The sequence below is a fragment of the Oxyura jamaicensis genome, chromosome 5 (genome assembly GCF_011077185.1).
Source record: "Oxyura jamaicensis isolate SHBP4307 breed ruddy duck chromosome 5, BPBGC_Ojam_1.0, whole genome shotgun sequence".
Lineage (NCBI taxonomy): Eukaryota > Metazoa > Chordata > Aves > Anseriformes > Anatidae > Oxyura > Oxyura jamaicensis.
In genome coordinates, this window is record NC_048897.1 from 38842989 (window position 1) to 38864792 (window position 21804).

Genomic DNA, 21804 nt, shown 5'->3' on the forward strand with positions numbered 1-21804 from the left:
CACGGTGATGTTTGAGGTCAATGGGCAAGAAGCGTAGAAAAAGGAGGTTGTAGTACATTTTGCCTCCTCTTTCTGGTAAAGTTTTCAAGTCCCTACTGTCCGTAAGAAGTACAGATGGAGCCTGTCAAGGTGCAAAAAATGGAGATTCAGCAGACATTACAAATGTGTACAGGAGAGCTCAGATGTTTTCTTCTCTGCCTAAAATAAACATCTCAAATAAGCACTTCAAGTAACATTCAAGTATTAAAAATAGTTTATGAAAGATGGGTGCCTTTCAAGCTATCTCCTTCTAGGGAAACGTTCCCAGCAAGCATGATGGGAAACAACTGAGACCCTACAGCTATTAATTTCCAACCCATCCAATAAATTGCATCTTATCATTTTGATTTACATCTCACACTGACATAAGACAGACATAAGTGAACAGCCTACTACACAAAGGTGACATCAGCACAGTAGCAAATTTATTGGACTTATTCTGGGCTCTTTGATTTGCTTGGATTTTACTTCAGAAACCAACAACAAGGGAATTATTTTTACCAGGGAATATAAAAATTTCTCTCCTTCATCCCATGCCTGCAGGAGAGGTGACCTCGGTTTTCCTGGTAATAAAACTTTTCTTTCCCAGTCTTTCTTTATGTTAGACATACCAAGCTTGTGACCTTAGTCTGCTATTTCAGAAAGTTCTCAGAGCTTTGAAGAGTATGGGTGGTATCCTCCAAAGCACGGCTGGGACTGCTCTGTCTACAAGACACGGTATTTTAAAAGCAGCGGGAGATGTAGCTGTGGCATGGTCACGCACTTACGTTAGCCTTAATCTTCCCAGGAAAATGAGCAGCAGCAAGAAGGACACGGTGCCATTGACGTAGGTCCAGATTAGGAGCATAACTGTATATCTCATGCTCGTCTCCAGATCGACCAATCCATTGACACCGCTAATACCTGCGGTAGCTAATGCTGAGACCCCGCTTCCCAGCCACACCACAGTGGTGCTGCCCCAGGGGCATGCAGGTGCCTCTTCCAGCTGCAGAGCACACCAGGCTGCACTCCGACCCGCACAGACTTTGGTGTTTCCCAGCCAGCCCTGTCTACGCTGGCAAAACCATGCTAGGCAACAACCCACGTCAGCCCTGGGTAAGTTAAAAATGTTAAACTTGACTACGTAACGAGAACTGCCTTCACATCCTTCCTATTAATTTTCTCAAGCCCTGGTGCAGGCTCACCAAACAAACATCCTGCTGAAAGCCTGTTTGCAAAGACGGCTGATGCAAGAAGCACCTCTACACGATCAGAAAAAGTGAGCTCTCGCCCCCTCATCCCTTCTAAAACACAAAAGAAAAATAGCACATTAAAGGGCTCTTTTACAGCGCGAGCTGCAATAAGCTGTCAGCGAGCTATTTTCTTTATGCAGGCAGGCTTTCTGCAAGACACTACACTGCGTGGTTTCTATATTTGCATCTGCTAAATTTAACTGGTTCCCACAGAACCAAAGTCCCGCACTGAGTAGAGTATCTCAACTTGTGGGTTTACTAACATTTATAAAAGCTTTCAGTCATATTTGTGTTACTTGCCTCCTTTCCCCCTCCACGTAGCTAGCATACATACGCAGTACACATACTCCTTGTGCACATGGTATCTCGTCAACCACCAAGAAAGGTGTTCAATCCCTGAAGCATTAATAAAAAAGTCTTGTTTTGTGATGGTACTAGGAAGTAAATACAACTTCAGTAGGTAGAGTCTGTAATTTTAGCTTTCTTATGCTTTACTGGCATTAACAGTAGATTTACAAATGTAGTATTTTCTATAGAGCCACGAGAAACACAAATGCTAAAAATGCAGATTTTGTAAAGTATAATCAGATGATAATCTCATTGGGACTGCACTTCTGCTGATGACACACAGGCTGTTGCATGTGGGATTTAGGATATTTTGGTCTGAAGTTAAACAAGGAAAAGACTCCCAGAAGTGGCAAAAAAAAAACCACTGCAACTTCTCCAAATGTTCATACAGGGAAAGACACCAATGGATTAGCTTCAGCACAGAGCTCTGAGGGGTGATGTTTTCCTGCACCCCAGAACTAGACATCTCCCAGGCCCATTTACATTATTAAATGATAAAAGAAGACTAGAGCAACCCAAAGAGAAGCAGCGCAACTGTAAAGATGGTCAAAAAAACTGCAGGCATTTGGAATTGATTCATTCAGGATTTTCCAGCTAAAAATTGGATGCAGACAATGACATGAATGATAGGACTGACTTACACAAAAAGATCGTGCAGAACGGGCGCATGCGTCCATATTTATGCCCAGAGGAAAGAGCAAGAGCCTTTGGCATTTTGCATGGACCTTAATAACAGCTGTCTGCACCTTTGTAAAGCAGGCTCAGTACTTTGCAATTTACCCCCCAGACATTCAGATTTTAAAAAAGTCCAATACGGTCATCTGACATGTCCTATGGCACAAGCCACAGACCTTCCCCTCACCAAGACCTCTGTCATAACTGGTGGCCTGCCGAAACACTGCGCTTTGTGAAAATAATACAAATCCTGATTTCAAAGAGCTTTAACTAAGTGGGAAGCTAATTTGAGGTCTAGTGGTATCTTCAAACGATTATTTCCCCCTGATTAGGGCATCTCATTTCTATTGTAGCGTTTGCAAATTTCAAGTCCCCACCATCCTCTCTATGCCACATCCAAAACCTGCAGAAACACCACGAAACACGGGGCTGGCAGCACATTACACCAACGCAGGGTGTGGTAGCAAATGAGGTGCACGGCACTCTTCTGCCTGCCTCAGCCCAAGAAACAGGGTGCTGGGAAACACACCAGCACCAGCTGGAGCCCAGCTAGTAAGGAGCAGGAGAGGACAGTCCCAACAGACAGATCCTCGTGCTATAGGAGACTTCCCAGTTCAAGTGTTTTCTCTACATAAAGTCATCCAAACACTACGCCCACAGGAATTAGCAGATTTGGGGTAGGTGTGTGGTGACATGCAGGCACCGACACGTCTCATGCAGCCAGCACAGCTGTAACCTGGCCCTCCCAGGGATGCTGCGTAGCCTCACCGATGTGGCACGCAGCTCAGGAGGCTAGCAAGTCCCACTGCACAACAAAGCCTGTCCCCTGCCACGCCAGCACAGTTTTGCAACCTCAGAATGAAGAACTGGCTTGCCTCCAGCCAACTTCAAGAACAAGCACAGGACAGGCCCCAAAGACACGTCCTTCAGTACAGCCTGTTCTGAACACCCCAGCAGAGACGTTTGTGAAGGGGAACAAAGACAAACACGGAGCCAGTGCGAAGCCTGGTTTGAAGTTCGAAATTTGCTCTTCTGAAGCTCTGTCCTTCAGGCTTATCCTGCTCATGTGAACTGCAGAAATATTCAGCTCAAAAGGAAGTCCCCCACACAAAACAAATGAGCCCATAAAACCCTATAAAGTAAGGGACAACATGCGAACAATGACTGGGGAGTTACATGCATCCTTAACATACATAAGGGCTTTTCAGCAAGGAGATTAAGGGACGTGGACTTTTTGGTGGACATGACATTGCTCAGTTTTGAGCATCTTATTCCCAAACTACAACTCACAGAAAAGTGCCATCCAACGTTTTTAGCGCTAGCATTAACCAAACATATACACAAATACTATTTTAACTGTCTTCAGTTTTAAAATCAGTTTGTACAGAGTCTAACCTTTTACCCATTTATTTCAAAAGCTGAGCCCTTAACCAAGAATATGTGAAAGGACGAACACGAGACAATAGGTGTTAAAGTAGATAGGTGTTCAGTGTTTCACACAAGAGTCAGACAGGAGAGAAAAGTCTGCTATAGAGTTCCAAAACCCAGACTGAAATCATAGGAAACACGATGTGCTTTTACATGCAAAAAAGTGCACTGATGGCACTTCATTTAAAGCTCTAACCACAACCAATTAATTCATGGCTTCTCGTTCCCATCAAATGTAGGTTCTTGATATCATTGGCCACTGTAAGCATCTGCAGAAAGGACAGCACAACCTTAGATAAATAATCCCCTTCTGCACTGCACAGATCAAGACAACCAAGACAGGTTTGTTTTGACCTCCCCTACTAGGTTAAGTAAACTATGAGATAACCCTGCCCCAGACTGCATGGGTAAAGGCATAACCTGCCCTAGCTCCTTAGAGCTGGTTTATCTTAGATAAACCCATGACCTTGACAGAACAGTGAAGTACAATTTTCGACATCTGTAGTGCTATGAGCAAAGCAAGTGTGCAGCCTTACGACTTTCAAGTTGTAGTTAAGCGTGCTACACACAGAGATTTCAGACCCCAAGTCTTAAAATACATTACAGACAGTTTTGGTTTTGTAAACTGACAGAATTCAGACTGTTCTCTTGCTGAACTGCTTCAACTTACAGGTTTATCTTATGCCAGGGTAGGATAGCAATTGGTGAACGACGATTCCCTTCAGTAAGTCTGCCTCCCTGTTTCAGCTGAGAGCATCCCTGTTCATGCCCAGCACTTCACACCTTCCTTACTACCAGACTGTATTTTATTATTTTTTTCCAAGCAAAACAACAACATACCCTGTTTTCTCCTCATTGACAGAGGCTGGATTTTAATGTCCCAGGACTAAGAACTTGGAAGTAACTGCAGGGATACAAGGATCAACAAATTGAATTCCACCCCAAATCCACTCTTCCATTAAAACTTACATTCGTACCCAAACTCTTCGAACTCAGGTAACACTGGACCTAAAAGTCTGATTTCTTCTTTAAAAGGTCAAGAAATAGCAGAATTTCTTCAGCCCACATCCCCAAATGAGGAAGAATAGTTTATATATACATATATACACACACAAACAAGAATGTCTTTGAACGCTCAGTGTTTTCCCCCCACCTACTCTGAGTCATTCAAACCAACAAGATCCATAAACACAATGTCAGCTATGTTCCTGTCAAGTTACTGTTGCCTGCCAAACACAGATGTGGGGCATTTACTTTGTATTGTGTCCACATCTCAGACACCAGGGACAATCTCTAAAAAAGAGAATGTTTGCTGATTGCATTCAGCTTTCACCTCCAGTGCAAACTAGGTCATTTAAGTCAAGCAAGTCACTGGTATTAGTACACAACAATAAATCGCCTGAAGTATGTAATAAATGGCATGGAACATGCAGAAATTAAGATTTTAATTTACAATCCTTCTGGAGCTCAAAAACAGAGACAAACAAAAAAATAAAAACACCACTCTTGGGAAAAAGAATGCTGATTATTAGAAACAGCAGAATCTTACAGCATAAGCACAGAGCTCCGGAGTTGAGATACCAGGCGATTCCCCAGACTCCTCCTGGGAACTTTTATTCCTTAGCTATTGCTTGGTGAAGGACTAATTAAGAAGATTTAGGAGATTAATGCGCAAGTTGCTTTAATATCAAAGAGTTGCTTCTATTTTAAATGCTCAGGAGATGCTCCACTACACCAGCTGCAGACCTCACATGAACATCTCTAGAAGCAGAGATTATCGTGCCATCAGGACGACAGTTGTGTAAATAAGGACCGAAAAAAAGAATTTTACAAACAGTGCCCCACAGAAATACAAAGCTCTTCAGAACGTGAACTGCTCTGTCTGGCTGTAAATTTGTATTTACGTGCTGTTTCTGGGTGTTTCCTCGCTGTTCTATGGTTCATCGTGCTAGCTTCAGCATGTCACAGGCAACCTCACTGTGCCATAGGCTGTTGCTAAGCGATCCTCTGCAAACACACAAAGTTCTTCAGAGAATATCATAAACAACCCTAATAGAGTCAATAAATAAAGTTGCAGCACATCAATCTTAAGAAAATTTAGAAGAAATTCAAATTCACAGTCGCCACCACTGCACTTGGTATGCCTATCTATTGAAGCTGAAGTAAACTCTATTAGCTCTTCTTTTAAACATTAACTTGATGGTATTGCTGAACCAAAACTTGGCTTCAGACAGACATATCTGGGCAGTAACGAAGAATACCTTCAAGACAGCCTTTCCACAGACAGGCTATTTTTCATACATGATTATGCAGTATTGACATTGCAGTTCCTCGCACAAAGCAAAAAAGGACAGCTTCGTATTGTTACTTGCAACTTACATATGCTGTAAACAGAGTGAAGCTGTACCCACTCCCTAAGAGTCTCAGACTACAGTTACAAAAAGCGAGCCTCAAACCAGGGAATAATTAGCCCTACAGAAAAGGCAAAAGCAGTCCTTGATTTGAAAAGGATATTTCAAAAGATTCACAGAGTGGAGAGCTACAAAAACACACATCTGACTCCCTTCTGACTGCTAAGGGAGCACAGGACACCCCACAAAAGCCTCAGCTGCTGCTGGGCAGCCCCAGTTCACACAACACAACCATGGCTTAGGTGCTGCACGACAGCAGCTCCCACTTCCCAGGTGGCTCAAGGGCTGCGGGCTGGCCCCAGCTGCCTTCAGGGAGCATCCCCAGTGTGAGCTCAGCCCCTCCGCTGTGACCTGCGGTGCTTCTAGCGGGCTCCTGGGGCTTGGCCAGGGCAGCCCTTGGGCCAGGCGCTCCCTCCTCCGTCCCTGTCTGGAGAGGTCCTCCCTGCACACAGGAGTGACGGTGCAGGTCGGCTGGCAGAGCTGGGACTTGGTGACCAATGCCAGGAGCAGGATGAAAGCAGACCTGCCAAAATCATCTTCAGACCTCACAGAATCATGAGTAACTACGTCAGCACTTTGCCATTGGAAAGAAGGAAAAAAAAAAAAAAAAAGCAAAAGAATAGGAAACAGACAACTAACAAGTTGAAGAAAGAGCTAGGAAAACGCCTGCTCTCCTCTCTAACTTTCCAGAGCACAAACCCCCTGACCAGCAGGGTGCCTTGCTACCCATCCTCATTCCTCCCCTGCACGTTACTGAAGATGGACCTACTTTACAACAACACAGAAGGAAATACAAGCCCCCGAGCTGCTGCACAAAGGGCTGAGTGCCCTGAATTTGTACATTTAAACTACACCAACCAGCCCTTAAAAGGCTTTGTAAGGCCTGGACCATACTGGACATCCCTGGAACAGGGGTGGGCATGGAGGGAGGATCAGTCACCTACAAGGAGCAAATGCTGTCTCTACCCCCTCTGTGGTCACTTAGTTTGCTGATAAGCAGCCACTGAGGGCTTGAACGACATGCAACTCGTCACAGCAGGCCTATGAACATCCAATCTGCTCTGGCTTCATTTCAAACTGCTCTGTGCTTACAGTTTAAAAGCAGAAATTCTGCTTTCCCCCTCTATAGCTGCTGTTCTTTTTTCAGCCACTGAAGGATGTTACAAGATAAGCTCCTCTAGGTCACAAGAACGAACATTTTCCAAGCTAGCCTAAAGTACAAATGATCTCCATGCCATCAACATAAATTCTCTATAGACAGCAATTAGCTTGTCCTCTAATCTTTTCTATCAGTTAGCCAATGGACAATTTTAACTCTGTAACTGTGCTGCTAAGGTTACAGGACAGCAGAGTTGTGCAACGAAGATTCTTGCACAAGAAAACATTTTCAGATGCACTTAGACCTCTGAGTAAAGGAAGCTCTTGGCTCCAGTCGACAATTTACTACAAAAACAAAGCAAGCTAAAAAGCTTTTTTCTGTTCGCAAAGTCAGCCAGAAATTCCTCTGCAGCAGTTGTTTCCCTTACATTTCAGTCTCTTACTCAGTCTCCGAGTATTAGCTCAGTCCCAATGGCATCTTTTCCATCCCATCTTCAGATGACTGTCAAAACACTGTAAATAACTTGTTTGCACTTTGGCAAGGTGCCGGGAGGATTTATTTTAAGTCTTCAGTAACCACTGAGGTGAACACCCACCTTAGAACAATATACATAGCAGTTACCGGGTGCAGCAACCTTCAATTAGATGCAAGACCCCTTTGATGCAGGGAAGCGTACCGACTGAGAAACTAAATGAGGCAACCGTAACTTGCCGGAGCAAGGTACCTCAGGTGGAAAAAGTTGACAGTGAGATGCAGTGCGACGCTGCGTTACCCTAGATCCTAAAATAACAGCCAAAGAATAGTACAAGGCAAGTCCGCTGTTTAATAATGACAGGAATAGTCCCCATGGTTAGTATATAGGTCTGTAGTTTCTGCTTTCCTGCTCATAACAACTGTTATGCCATTTTTCAAAGACAAAGGAGCAACATCCACAACTGTAGTTGTTCTTAATCATGACTGAAGTGCCTGATACCTTAATGAGTGGTTATTTTACAGCATTGCCTTAGGATCCTACAGGTCAACACCCAAACTTTAAACAAAACTACGGAGGACAAATTCTCTTGATATGTTTTTATTCATCTGTAATAAGTGCAACAATTAATTCTTTTGTCTCCTTTACAAGAATAACCTTAATATAAGAAAAGAACAATTAAAACATACTAAGGCATCACTCTTTCAGTGATGAATCTCTGCTATAGACTGAATGCAGGCTTGGATGTGTCTTGTTCTTAAAGCCCAGCAGAATCACAGTGAAAGCACCTGGAAACCAAGCCTCTGAGGAACAAAACCATGCAGCTTCATGGTTTTCTTTCCCTCAGCGGGAGGGAAAGAAGCAGAGAGCAGCCTGGAACTACCATAACACTGTGCTGTAGTGCTACATGGACAAAGCTCATCAGCTTTTGCAGTTCCTCTTTGGGATTTATACAGATTTATACCTTGTCGGTAGACACCATCTACAAATACACTAACAGTGCTGTCCCCAGTATAAATCTGAGCAAGAGGAATTCATGGGAACCTGCTGGAGGAGGCTCCTGTCTCCAAGCCTCCTCCACAGTTTGTGCAAGGAAAGCTAACTCCTGCCCTGAATCTTCTCTTCCAAAAGAAGGGGCCCTATTTCCACCATTTACAAAGGGACCACTTAGGACACATCATATCCACCTAACGGCTATTTCAATCCATTCATCAACAATGGTTGGACCCTCCTTGGCATTGCCAAGGGAGAACCACATTCATCTCATCTAGGAGGCTGCAACAGCTGTCTCTTTTGACAAGTCATGCGAGAGAAGAGGGATGAAAACAAACAAACTAACAAACAAGCCACAGCTCTCAGATTTTCCATAAATGTGACCTCACGTTAAGAAGAAACACATTTTGGATACCCCACTGCTATCTCATTTTAGAGGAACTATGTTTACAATCATCTGAATTTTTCCTGGCTCCCTCCTTTCTTCCTCAGATGACACTGAACAATTCCTAAGCTAAGTGCTTTTGGTCAGCAGTGCAAAGATACCTCTCAAAAAATAGTAATTAAACTATTAAAAAGTCCATGAGTGTTTTCCATCAGCATGCTAGCTCTTACAAGATGAAAGATATTGCAAAATAACAACCAAAGTCATAGAAAACATCCACAGCACGTGCAGGAACCCTATATTTGTCTGATCTGCGTACCTTTAGATATGCAGCAAAGAGAGGTCCACACTGGTCTCAAGAAAATAAGAGGAAAAAAAGAACTTCAGTTGTTCTGACTGAAGGATTAAGTTGAAGCCACTCTTCTGCCTCATCCTGCTATAATTTCATGGCCTCACTGTGTTTGAATGTGTCCTGTTTTAAACAGGGGCAACCTCCATTTGGCTTTAAGAAATTATTGGCACATGTTGGCCAAAGACCAAACACAGCAAGTTCAGAAACTTTATGGCTTAACGTCTTTAAGTAACCATTATTGGCACGTCATTCAATCCCGTGACACGAGTATGTTTATCTCATTTAACTGTAAAGCACCAGAAGAGCAAACAAGCATACAACACAATGGGTTTCCAGCTGCAAGTATCTCAGGTCACGGCTAAGATCAAAGAAGGAATTTCTGCAAAAGCTGGAGAAAGGAAATCAACAATGTATAGCATAAGCCTTCCTCAAACTCCACGGGTCTTCCAGAGTCTGCTGGCAGCTCAGAACTAGCAGTGCCCTGACTGAAGAAGGCGGGCATACAGATAGCCTCCTTTACTGTTCTGATGATACTCTCTATCAAGCTTTTGCTTGAAGCAAGCAAGTCTTAGCTATGGTAGAAACCACAATCATTTCTCCCAAGGGAACATCACTGTTCCTCTGGAACAAAACCCCAGGACTGAGGCCAAGTGTTAAAGCTACCATCATGGGAATAAGTTTGTAGCTCTGCTTGTGCAGGAGAACCAAATGTTTTCAGCCCCAAAACTGACAAAGGACTGTCATTCAGCTGAGAGAGGACATCTCAGCATTAGGACCCTTGGACCTGTATCAAATCAACTCCTCATCCTTCCTGCTCCAAGAAAAAAAGACATCCAAAGAAAAAGGTTAAAGAGCTACATGCACATTTATACTTCAACATACGCTTTGCAGTTTCAGCAAGCTGCAAATGATTGGTTTTAAAATAGGCATTTCCTGAGTTACACACTCCATCTGCCCTGGTTTGATACCATATCATAACACCTGCATCCAGAGAGACAAATAATCCTATTGTTTAATGCAGCCTAAAATTAAAGCTTATTGTTAGCTGGCCCATGGGCACCACTGCAGTAACCCTGATTAATAAACACAACATCGAACTGCCATTCTGTGCCGGGACTGGACTGCATGCTGCAAGGTATTTGTAGTCAAAAGGAGGCAAATACAGGATTTTATTCCCAAGGAGAAGAATCAGCATTTCCTTCAGGGTCTTATTGTTATCCAAACCGTTCCTTGGGAACGGATTTATGAAGCTTTATGGTTCACCTAAGTGTCCGGGAAGACACGTTGTGATGGCTGAGAGTGCTATGCACAGCAATCTTCAGAAATCACCAGCCTCCATTAATACTCCAGTTTTCCTTTACACACCCATCTTATTCTGCATCTTTCCCTCTAAGATATCTGAAAGCAACTTAAATGGCATCCCAGTACATGGGATTCTATCTTCATTAGAAAAGGGAGGCAGAATTTCTAAGGGAGTTGCCCAAAGTGCCGGCAGTAAGTGACAAAGCGAGGCACCTCCCCACTGCAATCTTAGTCCCTTTATACTCAGTAAAGCCTTTGGCAGAGCTCCCAAAGTGACTGGATTTCCACCCAGGATATCCCAACCCCCAGCTTTGTTAGGCATCACTACCTCATCATGACATACCAGGGAGACAAGAGAAGACAAAAGGGCTGGGCAGAGCTGGCTCCATGGGCCAAAGCAGTACAAGCTCAAACCTGAAAGGTATTTATTACGGATTTCTAAATCTTCGTAATGTTTTCACTCACCAAGAAATTGCTGCAAGTGACTTCAGAGCCCACACCTCACTCGGAGCCAGTGGGATGCGGAATCAAAAGAAAGCAATCAAACCAGTCAGTAAGAGGCTGCACACCTCTGAGCCACAAAAATTCGGTCACAGATCTGTCATTCACTCCCCAGGAATAAAATAAAGATCTAACTGCATTGTGATTGATTGCCTTCCTTGGTTTAATTTTTAAGAATAAGTGCTGATTTATTTAATCTGCTTAATCCACATGCTGGAAGCATTCTGCTGTTTTCCCTTCCATCCCTGCCCCAGCAGATGTGTATTTATCCTTCCCCACTGGACCAGAAAGGAGTGTGCTGTACCTCACTGACCAGTCTGCTGATGCAATACAGAGCGGCGTGCCAAAAACATCTCTCCCTGCGCTGGAACCCGCGCTTCGTTCCTGGGCAGGGCTGCTCCTTAGGTACCAAGGGGGTCTCCTGTAAAAGGATCTCCCCTACCGGGAAGGATCCGAGACAGGATTCAGTGGGAATTTGGCTTTCCACACCCATGCTGTTTCCACGGGATGAAGCTGAAATTTTTGTTCATCACTACATTTTTGGAAGACTCCACTCTGAGGCATCCAAATGCACGCCGTAGCACAGAAGCTAAGCAGCATCACTCTCTTCTCAAGACTTTAACCAGCAGCCCCCCGTCTACAAGCACAAAGTACCTACACCATCGAGACTGGGCAGGGTTGGAGGGCTCTTGTAGTATCATTTCCAAAACCGCATTTAAGGCCAAGCTGACTGCCATATTGAGGAGAACATGCACTGGAGCGACGGGCTGGCATGCATGTAAAAATAAGCTTTCTTCAGCCTGTACTAGAGAGCCAGCTCTCCAACATCTCAATAAACCTGCTTGCTTTGGAAGCTTTCCAAGTCACATCCTTCTGCCCATGCTGTTGGATATATGTTTTATAAGCTCCCTTCTCCCAGCTAGAACGCCGCTGTTCCAAGCTTATTCCATTAATACTGCGTATGAAAATAAACCTCCCCGCATTTCAAGAAAACAACTGTTCCCTGGCAACAATTAGTGGAAACTTGTCTTTGGTATTCCACTTTGATTGAAGATTTAGGAAAGGGGGAGGGGACCCTTAATTCTCCTTCGCTGTCTTCAGTAAAACCCAGAGCTCAAGGGACAGTTTTCTTCTTAAAAGATTTCAAATATCTCAATTCCCAGAGACCAGGGGGGAAAAAAAAAGGAAAACCAAAAAAGCAGCCTAGACCATTGTAACTACTACAATCAGCTGTTCCACACTGAAAAACATGTTGTCCTCCATATCCCATTGCTATTAAAAAATGTGCAGCTTGAAATACAATGACTAATCCCACTTTTATAGCCAACTGACTAGAAAGAACATCTCTCTACGATAAAAGAGAGCATTAATGCTCATTAGAACCAAAAATACCCATGGAAAATAGGAAATCTTAACTATTTTAATATTCACAAAAAAAAGTGTGCTAGAGCTCTAGGAAAATTTGGGTGTGGAAGTGCCTGAAAGGCCTTTGAAGTCGCGAGAAGTACGAAGGCTCCAAACTTTGTCACACAAAGACTGAACTGGCAATTTGTCAGAAGCCAAAGGGCTGCAGCTAATTATTCTGGATTTGCATAGCTTGTGAAACAAAAATAAATGTGTGTCCCCATCAGAGGTACTTGTGATGATTTCCACTTCACTGCACATGTTTTCAATCTTACACTCTCCAAACTAAGCCAAACAGATTTTTTTCCTGAAAAACGAGGTATATGGAGATGTTCTTTCTTTTCCTCGCCAGTGGACAAAGTCATAAGAAACAGGACGCTTTACTGGCTAAAGAAGAGCTGACAATTTGCAATTCTGAATTTGCCCCCACATTAATTTGGAGGGCTGAAACTGAACAAAACTAAGCTTTTTATTTAAAAGTTCAAAACCAGCTTTATGGTTTAGAAACGACGCAAATCCCATCTTTGCTAAATTCCATCAGTAGAAAATAGATGTTACTTATTCCTGTTAATGCCTCATTAGACAATCACTGCATAACTTCAGAAGTAGCCTGTCCCTCTAAATGGTGAGGGAAGAAACTATTAAGAAATGCTTCTATTGAAGCACTTACTGACCCGTCACCCCAATGCCACTGCCCGCCCGGTGGCCACAGCAGATGTGCTTCAGGCACAAGTCACCGTGCACGCACATCCCCACCCTGGGCCACCAGCTCAAGTCACTCCAGCTGAGCAGGCAGCTCCAAGGGGCTGGAAGAATTGGCAAGAAAACCAAGGGGATGACAGGGAACAACTCCTAAGTTCCTTAAAGGAGAAGAAGGGGAAACAAATCAAAAATTCTTTTGCTCAACACAGGTAAACAACATTCCTTCTATTAAGTAAACTTTGGCCAGCAGATTGACACCAAGACATTCCCCAACCAGAAGAAGGGCTAGCGGAATGGATGCACAAGGTGACATAAGCAAAGCTTTCTAGTAATGCTGGGTGGGAAAAGAGCACGCTTCTGAGACATCCCTTGCTCACTACAAGTACGTACATCAGGACATATTAAGCAACACATGTGCTGGGCAAGTCATGATTGCACATGGCCATTCATCCTGTTCTAGCAGAACAGCAGGCATCAGTGTTCCAGGTGTGCCTCTGGGGCACAAATTCCCAGTACAGGTTAGTCTGGCATCTCACCTATGCTGGGAAATTTGAAACCATGAAGTATGTCTACACAAGTCCTGTCTAGTTCTGTCCACACATTTCGCAAAACGCTCTTCCAATAAAGAAATGACTAGCCATTAAGTTACACAAATATCAGGAAAAAAAAGCATTTGTGCATCCTACATACATTTATTTAGTGAAGACTAACTGAAGAAACATGTTGAAGGACAGCAGCTTTAGCCCAGTAGCTAAAATGGAATTTGTTCTCTGCTCAGCTAATCAGGGTATCATTGAATTTGTCTCATACAGCCACCTTGCTGCTTAAGTGTACACAGCAGGCACTAGGCACGTAAAACAAATGCAGACAGTGGATTGGAAAGCACTGAGCTATTATTGAAGTAATAGCATGTCACAGAATGACACAAATACAGGCTAGCTTTTTCCCCATGCTGCTTGTGAAGCTGTGCTTTGCACATGCTGGTTGTATTTATCAGCCTGGAGAGGCTGTATCAGAACTGATAAAAGAAACTGCTCCTTAGCTCTGAGCAACAGGAGGTACAAGTAATGAAGATGCTGTAGTGGTGAAAGGCTGCTGGAAATATGGGTAAATCCAGCCAGTAAAGTATGTGCCTGCCTTCCTTGTAACACCACGCAGCTCTCAGATAACCACACACCGTGTAAGCACCAGGAAGAGTGAAATCCATGATACACAGCTCTTCTAAGTATACAAATAAGCCAGAAGGAAAGAGCATTTCTCCCCCTTTGATCTTCCAGGGCTACAGTTCTTTAAGGTATTATTCACAGCAACACAGCTGTCACAGTAACATAACTCCTTTTGCAGGTTGGCATCATCACTTAAGTACCATCTCATGTGAATATAGCCATTCAGCACTGGGAAACACAAAACGTAGCCAACACCTGAACTTAACAGTAGATGGGCTAAAGCTCCACAGCAGTTCCGGTGCAGTGTCACTTCTCTGTGCCCTGGGTTGCAAGAACTTGCCTTCTGCCACAGCTTTGTTGCAAAGCACAGCTCCTACGTCTGATAGGCCTGACCATCCTTAAGAGCAGTGAGCACAGACTAACATCACCTCATCAACCATCAGATCTTACTCATGAACAAAGATGGGAAAAGCCAACTTCATCTCCCCTTTCACCTGGACACATCTTTGCTTACAGCAAGATAGGTTCAACATACACTACAAAGGGGATCCACTACTTCCAAAAACAGTATCCATAGCAGAGAAGTGAATGGAAACGAAAGAAAAATAACTGAATATAGTTTTTACTCACCTGGACTACTTCTACTCCTCTTTTCCTGAAAAAGAAAAAAAAAAAAAAGGAATGGTTATTGTTGGAAACATGGGAAAAATGTAAAACAAACACTAATAGAAAAGCATTGCTTCACACTAAAATGCAAACAATAAACATTGGTACCCAATTCAGATTCGGGCAAACACTTCCCTGGTTCCATTCCCTGCCTAGGAAGCACCTCGGCAGCTTCTGAGCCCAGCTTCTGAGCTGTGGCCTCAGAGGGATGCAGGAGGCATGCTAAGCAGCTGCCCTGCTGGGAATGCTGCAGCTGCCCAGAGGGCAGAGGTGGGCACTGGGTGCTGCAAGGGAGGGAGCACCTCGATTTTAGTCGTACATTGAAACGCTGAGGGCTGCAATTGGTAGAGCCAGCTCAGGCAAATCTGTAAACGTGGCTCATCTACTCTGACAGCATGAGAATTGAGAATCAGGTGCACGCAGCCTGGCAGCGCTCAGTCACTGCATTTGACAAGTTATCAAGGAAAACAAGCCACTTCTGCTTTAGTCTGGAGAGTAGAACTGAATCCCTGGCACAGAGCCCAGCCGTTCCTACGCCAGGCCACTTTCCCACTATATGCAGGCTATTTAAATGTATTATAACCTTCTTCTCACTTTGAAGACATAGGGAATTTAAGAATGAAAAGCCTCAGCAAGGACATGACTGGAATCTCTTCCTCGTTCCCACTAATTCCATATGTGAAAGTCAAAGACCCTTTTGGGGCAGGCCGCAGATCAGTGCTGCCTGCCTCTGTCTGCAGCACCCGTCTATCTAAGGGCGCCTGTGTTGTCGTCCCCAGTCGCAACTGCTGCACACTGCTGAATACACAATGGTTCCTCCAGTTTTCTGTCCAATACAGTAAGTCTTTCTTTTGGAAAGCCATTACAAAGATGCCCAAAGGGACAGGCAATCCATCAGCATCCACGACACAAATTGCTCCCTTCTTACGCTATGCAAGCCCAGAGTTTCTCTGGCCAAGAAGCAGCACTCATGCACTGCACAACCACAACAGAGCTCATCCTTCCTCAGCAAGGAAATTAAAAAGAAAATGAAACCAAGCACCTCTTACAGAGAACTTCAAAGCCCTCTTACAGATAACGGCAGCCCATCAATGGTGGGCGATTGATATGTTGCCATTACAGCATGGGAAGGAGTGCTGCAGAACGTCACCTGAGGCTAGCCAGATGCATTCCAGCTGTGTTTTGGCAAGAAAAAAGACGACTCTTGCAGGGAAAGAGTTAATAGCCAAATTGTTGAAACAATGACTTTCACGCAGCTAAGCAAGATAAACAAGAAATATGAGGTAGGAAGTGCTTTTTTTGTAAATCAGAGCAGCAGCCCACTCAGAAGCATTCCAAGTAGAATAAGCTAAGACTTAAAATAACAAAGTGAGCTACATTTTTGCCGTCTGCCCTGGAGTAAACAGAACAACTCCAAACTACCATTAAAATACAGCAGGCTTCAGAAAGGACTGCTCCAGAGCTCCTTGAAGGATAGAGGTTGAGGGGAAAGGCTGGATTTTTTGCCATGCATGCATACACACTGAATAAGCTTTGTCCTACTTTGAAGAAGAAAAATACTTGCAAGCTGGTTGCCAGAGCCACTTGAGAAAGAATTGGTCTAAAGGTTTTCTACAATCCCAAAATGGACTTCGCAAATTTACTAGGATTTACTGAAACCAACCGTACTGCACCAGCAGCAGGCAGAAGCTAGCCTAGGGTTTTCATTTATGCTAGCACAGGAGCAGTAAGAGGAGAGGCTCCGGATGCTGGGTATGCCATCACACACACTTAAACAGCTACGGGAAGGAGGCGATTAGCAAGGTTGGCTTGCTGCGCTGGGTCTTCCTCTTCTCACTAGTGGGATTTCCCCTTTGGTTATCCGAAACATTAGAACTTTTAATAGTTAAACCCAGGAGACAAGAAACCATAGAAGCATACATATTTTGAGGACTAGTTAATTTGGGAAAAGTCCTCTACCAGAATAGCTTTTTTGATAGCACATGACACGTGGTGAGCACACAGCACCACATAACCACGCCAACTGTCCCACATCCCAGGCAAAAAGGATTGGGGCCTGGCACGGAAAGCAAGTTTGTCCCCCACACACACGAAACTCCAGTACTCCCTAAAATTAATGAGCAGAAGGAAGCAGACTGCAGGCCACAGGCAACAGACAGGCCAACGAGGGGCCGTCCATGAGGGACACACAGCAGTGCTGAGGTGACTGCCGAGCTAACTGCTGGGGGAGGCTGCAGCAAGGGGCACAGGAACATGCAGAAGGCCTGACCCAAAGGTGCTGTCACCCAGCACCGCGATCACTGCTCATCCCTACTCTGTCCATGGGCCTTCCTTCCTTCCCTCCATGTAGCCCAAGGAAAGGCTCCAACCCCCTGCTCGCCCGGCCGCCTCATGGCGGTGGCAACCCACAGCAGGCCCATTTTTCTGAGGGGCCTCAGAAAGGCAGATCCTCACTTGCCGTGTTTCTCTCCTCCTTCCAAAGAGGCAGGAAAACTGCGTCAAAGAGAGACCGTCTGCCTGCGTTCCTTGAGCAGATGTTTGAAAAATGGTCAGTTCTCCACAAGGCTCCCAGAGGTCACTGTTTTGAAGAGGCACTGCATTCCAAAGAACATCTAGACAGGAATCCTACACTGCAGTCATCAGCCCAAGGGGAAGAAAAATATTTAAGTGAATGTCAGAGAACCTCTGGGGAAAAAGAGAAGGGAAAAAGTGGTTGATAGCGGTAAAACCAAACAATTTACAGCAAAACTCCAATGCCTTCAACTAGCACAGTATGCCTAAACCTATGGAGACTTACCCAGGGGCAGCACAGATTTCTGACTAGTGCTTCCAGTGCACACTTACTTCAGGGTAAAGCTCTCGTTTAATCATACACTACAACATTTAAAGGAAAAACAGACATGTATAAATTACCTGCAACACTGAATAAAACCCAGAAGCTCGTTACGATTGATTAGTTGTATACCTGAAGCCAATGCACAGCTCTATGGGATAATTGCAAGCTTCACCACATGCAACAGTGATTAAAATCAATACCACACCAGTTGACTTCATGTTTAAGCTTGGATGACCTATGGATTTAGGAAAGTGTTCAATATCAAGTTACTATGAGCCCATGAACTGTTTTTTATCACAGTCTCAAACTATGCAGAATAGCTTTGGTTGCTTGCTTGCTTTAACATCCAAAGTAAACAGCTTGGACTAATTCCCCACGGCATGTAGGACCTGAACGTTATAGAGAATGACAGTTACAAAGGGAAAACAATGCCCAGGTCATACATTACAGCCATGGTTCAATTAAGTAGCATATTTTTGCTGTCTGGTCTGACTGATGGATTGAAAAATATCAAACAATTTACAATTTGAAGAGTAAAAAGCAATCACAATACCCGTTTTAATAGCCTAAGAAGTTATTAACGCATGCAGTGAAGTTAATTTTCTCATATATGAGAATGGTTCACCTCCAGATGCACACATTTAAAAAATAGCAAATAATAATAATATATTGCTTTGACATAAAGCATAAAAAGCATTTCTCCAGAAAAGCTGTATATTGGCTTCAAAGGGAGTTGCATAAATATTAATGAATCAGAGAAAAAACCTGCAGCCACTATGTCTTTCCACCACGCTGAAATTATCAGACACAGGAAGACACAACGCAAACAATACCAAAGCAAAGTGAGAAAACCAGCAAACACCAGCCATCCACAGCCTCACAGACATCCTGTTCCTCTTCCAGGCACAAAAGCGAGCTCAGATAATGTGCACCAGGTTCACCAGCAGCAGAGTACCCTGCACTTCTCTCAGCGGACATCTGCCAGGATCCCTGCCAGGATCCTTGCTTTCATTTCTCAGGACTGATGGATGCCACCTCACTGTCCACCAGAGATGCAAGCAACCAGGTCACACTGAAGTTAAATGGAGGCACCTGAAATACTATGAGATGCAGCTGTAACAGGGATTTTTTTAATTTTTTGTGCCCAGTCTATTTAGCAGGGAATTAATCAGAGGTAATTTTGCCGATTTAAATCCAACCATTCATACCTTTCAGCAAGCTTTTCTTCTTTGGTCACTATTTTTGAAAGATTTATGACTGAAATGGGTCAGAAGTTAGTACTTGGAGTGGGATGTGTGTTGGGGGGAAATCCTCAGCTTTCTCTGTCTCTCTGTTAAGCATCACAGATCCAAAGGAGAAGGCAGTAAAGTACAGTCAGGTAGCAACAGATAATGCAGCACAGGAGAGAAGAGGTCTCATTTAGAGCTTTAAGTGCTCTTTAAATGAGCTGAAGAAATGAGACTTCTGGCTGTCACAGAGGACCTTTTAAGTACAAAAATCATGGAGGGTAGCCACACTTGTGTATTTCATTTCATCCTTGTTTTTATAAATAGGGAACAGTCCTTGCAATAGGAGCCCCCATAGATCAGAGACTACAGCGCTGTAAGTGATTTTCACACTGCCATCCCTTTCACACATGACATTTGGTAGAACCATCTGATCTTCTCTACATCTTGAAAGCATTATATTATCCCATTTACAGCTATAAAAGTGCTCCTTGGAGGGCTGCATCAGAACACAGTGCCAGGAAATGGACCAGAAAATCAGAGAGCGTTTTGGTAGGGCAGGCAGCGGCATCACTCGGGCATTTACCTGAGGCACCACAATGCTTCCACATACCTCAGCTCCCCACCATGACACAGGCAAACATTCACTGACACCTCAGAGCAAAGAGCCAGCTAGAACCCCACTAACCCATTATGCTGCCAGACCAAAAGACAAACTGAAGCATCCAAGATCAAAACTTCAGAGGTTCAAGCTGCAGGGAGGAAGAAGCCACAAAAGCAACCACACACTTCAAATGGTAACTAGAGGAAATAGTATTCAGTGACTAAGGGCAGTTTAAGACTAAGTTTCAGTAATGGGTTAAGGAAACAGAACAAGGTTACTACTTTCAGCATTAAAGAACAGGCATTGCAGAAATAAAATCTTTAAGTACCAAGTCATAAAAGCCATCAAGTAATTAACTACAAACTTGAAAGGATCTGTTTTCTTCTGTGTAAACTGGACATTCAGGACACATCAGTGGTGCTGACCTCTGCAGGACAATCTTCCTGATACTAGTGACCCCAAGGTCTGGGAGCCCATACTCGCTGTTTTCCCAGCAGGGACATAAAACCACTGTCTTCTAAGACAGAAAAAATTGAGGAGCCATCGTGGGAAGAAGGAATGATTAACAGCTGCACAGAAAAAATGATTAAAGACAATGAGCTATTCACCCTTCTAGACATTCAAAGACATATTTAGTACCTGATGGCAATTATGGGCAATTATGCAGGAGTTAGCCTTCAACCCCAGGCACACAACACCAATGGGACCTTCAGACTTTAGCAGATCCAGTTTCCAGCTATGGCAGCCAGCCACACCACGTGCTGTCTTTATAAACTTATTAAAAATCATCTTCAAACCAAGCTGCCTTGGCACTGTATCTTCCATTACAGGACATTATTCCCCCAAAGGTCAGAGTCCTTCAGATTTGCATGCTAAATTGTTCCAGCCCCATCCTTCGGCTTCGATAAACCGCTTGCCTCCTTAAGCACTGCAAAGGACATGCACGTCTTCCCTGTGCCAATCTGCCTTTGTCTCTCCGTGACCCCAGTCGCCCTACTGTTAACATGACCCTGTGCAAAAAGCAAACATATGACCCGTCCCTTTCAAAAGCCTTTCTAAGGTCACAAGACACCGGTGATAGCTGAAAGACACCTGAGGAGGGGCAGCACAATCACAAGGAAGAAGAGATTATCATTACTGGGGACAGATAGAGTATTTATCTTTTACATCTATTTTGAACTCTTACTGTAGAGGTTATTACAGGCTTCTAGAAACATACAGACATTTTGTTTGTAAATATGAGCGATAACCTCACAAAAAAAGGGTTTGTAACATGAAAAATACTTAATATTGCATATTTGCTCTCCAGTGCCATAATACGTTCTATTAGCTGTTACACTGAGGCAGAAGTCTTCTGCATGCATTGATAAAACTTGATATAACCATTAAACTCTTTAAGAGTAGATTTTATTCGCTGAAACCAAGCTTCTAAGAATTTAGATTTTGTATTGTTCTTAGCAAACCTCCTCTGATATTAGTTTAAGCCAGCAGTCACAAGTTACTAGCTTCTTGTTCTCTTGTATCACAGAGTAAGTCATTAGCCAGCAAGAAAGATTCTAAAAGTTCCTTCTCCATTGTCACAGGAGCCCTGGAAATCAAGTATGCAGGTGTTCTTCATCAAGACAATCTTCACACAACTCGGGAAAGGGCAGTCCCCTTGTTGCTGAAGAGGTGCATTAGTTAGCCGATGGGTAACTTGTTTACTTCTGGATTTCCAGATGTTGCCAAATTACAGGAAAACCTTGTTCCAATTTCTTAACAGCTATTATGCTGAAATAGGAAGGCAAACATTACTGTCTCCTCGCTCTGCTAATACCAAGTTGTAATGCAAGCAAACTAAAGCCATATTGAAAGGTTTGCCATGGAAAGGCTCCCACACTGAAGCTGAATGGAAAACCCACATTGACTTGATGTTTTCACCAGCATCATGGCTGGTAACGCCAGAACTGCTCTAGGCTGAAAG

The 21804-nt window shown here is 43.8% G+C and overlaps 1 protein-coding gene across 2 annotated transcripts in view; it reads right to left on the bottom strand.

Moving 5' to 3' along the window:
• ITPK1 (inositol-tetrakisphosphate 1-kinase) overlaps nt 1-21804 on the bottom strand; it is a 135696-nt gene that overhangs the window by 88662 nt on the left and 25230 nt on the right. For both annotated transcript variants that reach the window (XM_035326844.1, XM_035326845.1), the window contains exon 3: nt 15140-15164. In XM_035326844.1, coding sequence (XP_035182735.1) covers nt 15140-15164 — 25 coding nt within the window. The remainder of the gene's footprint in view (nt 1-15139; nt 15165-21804) is intronic.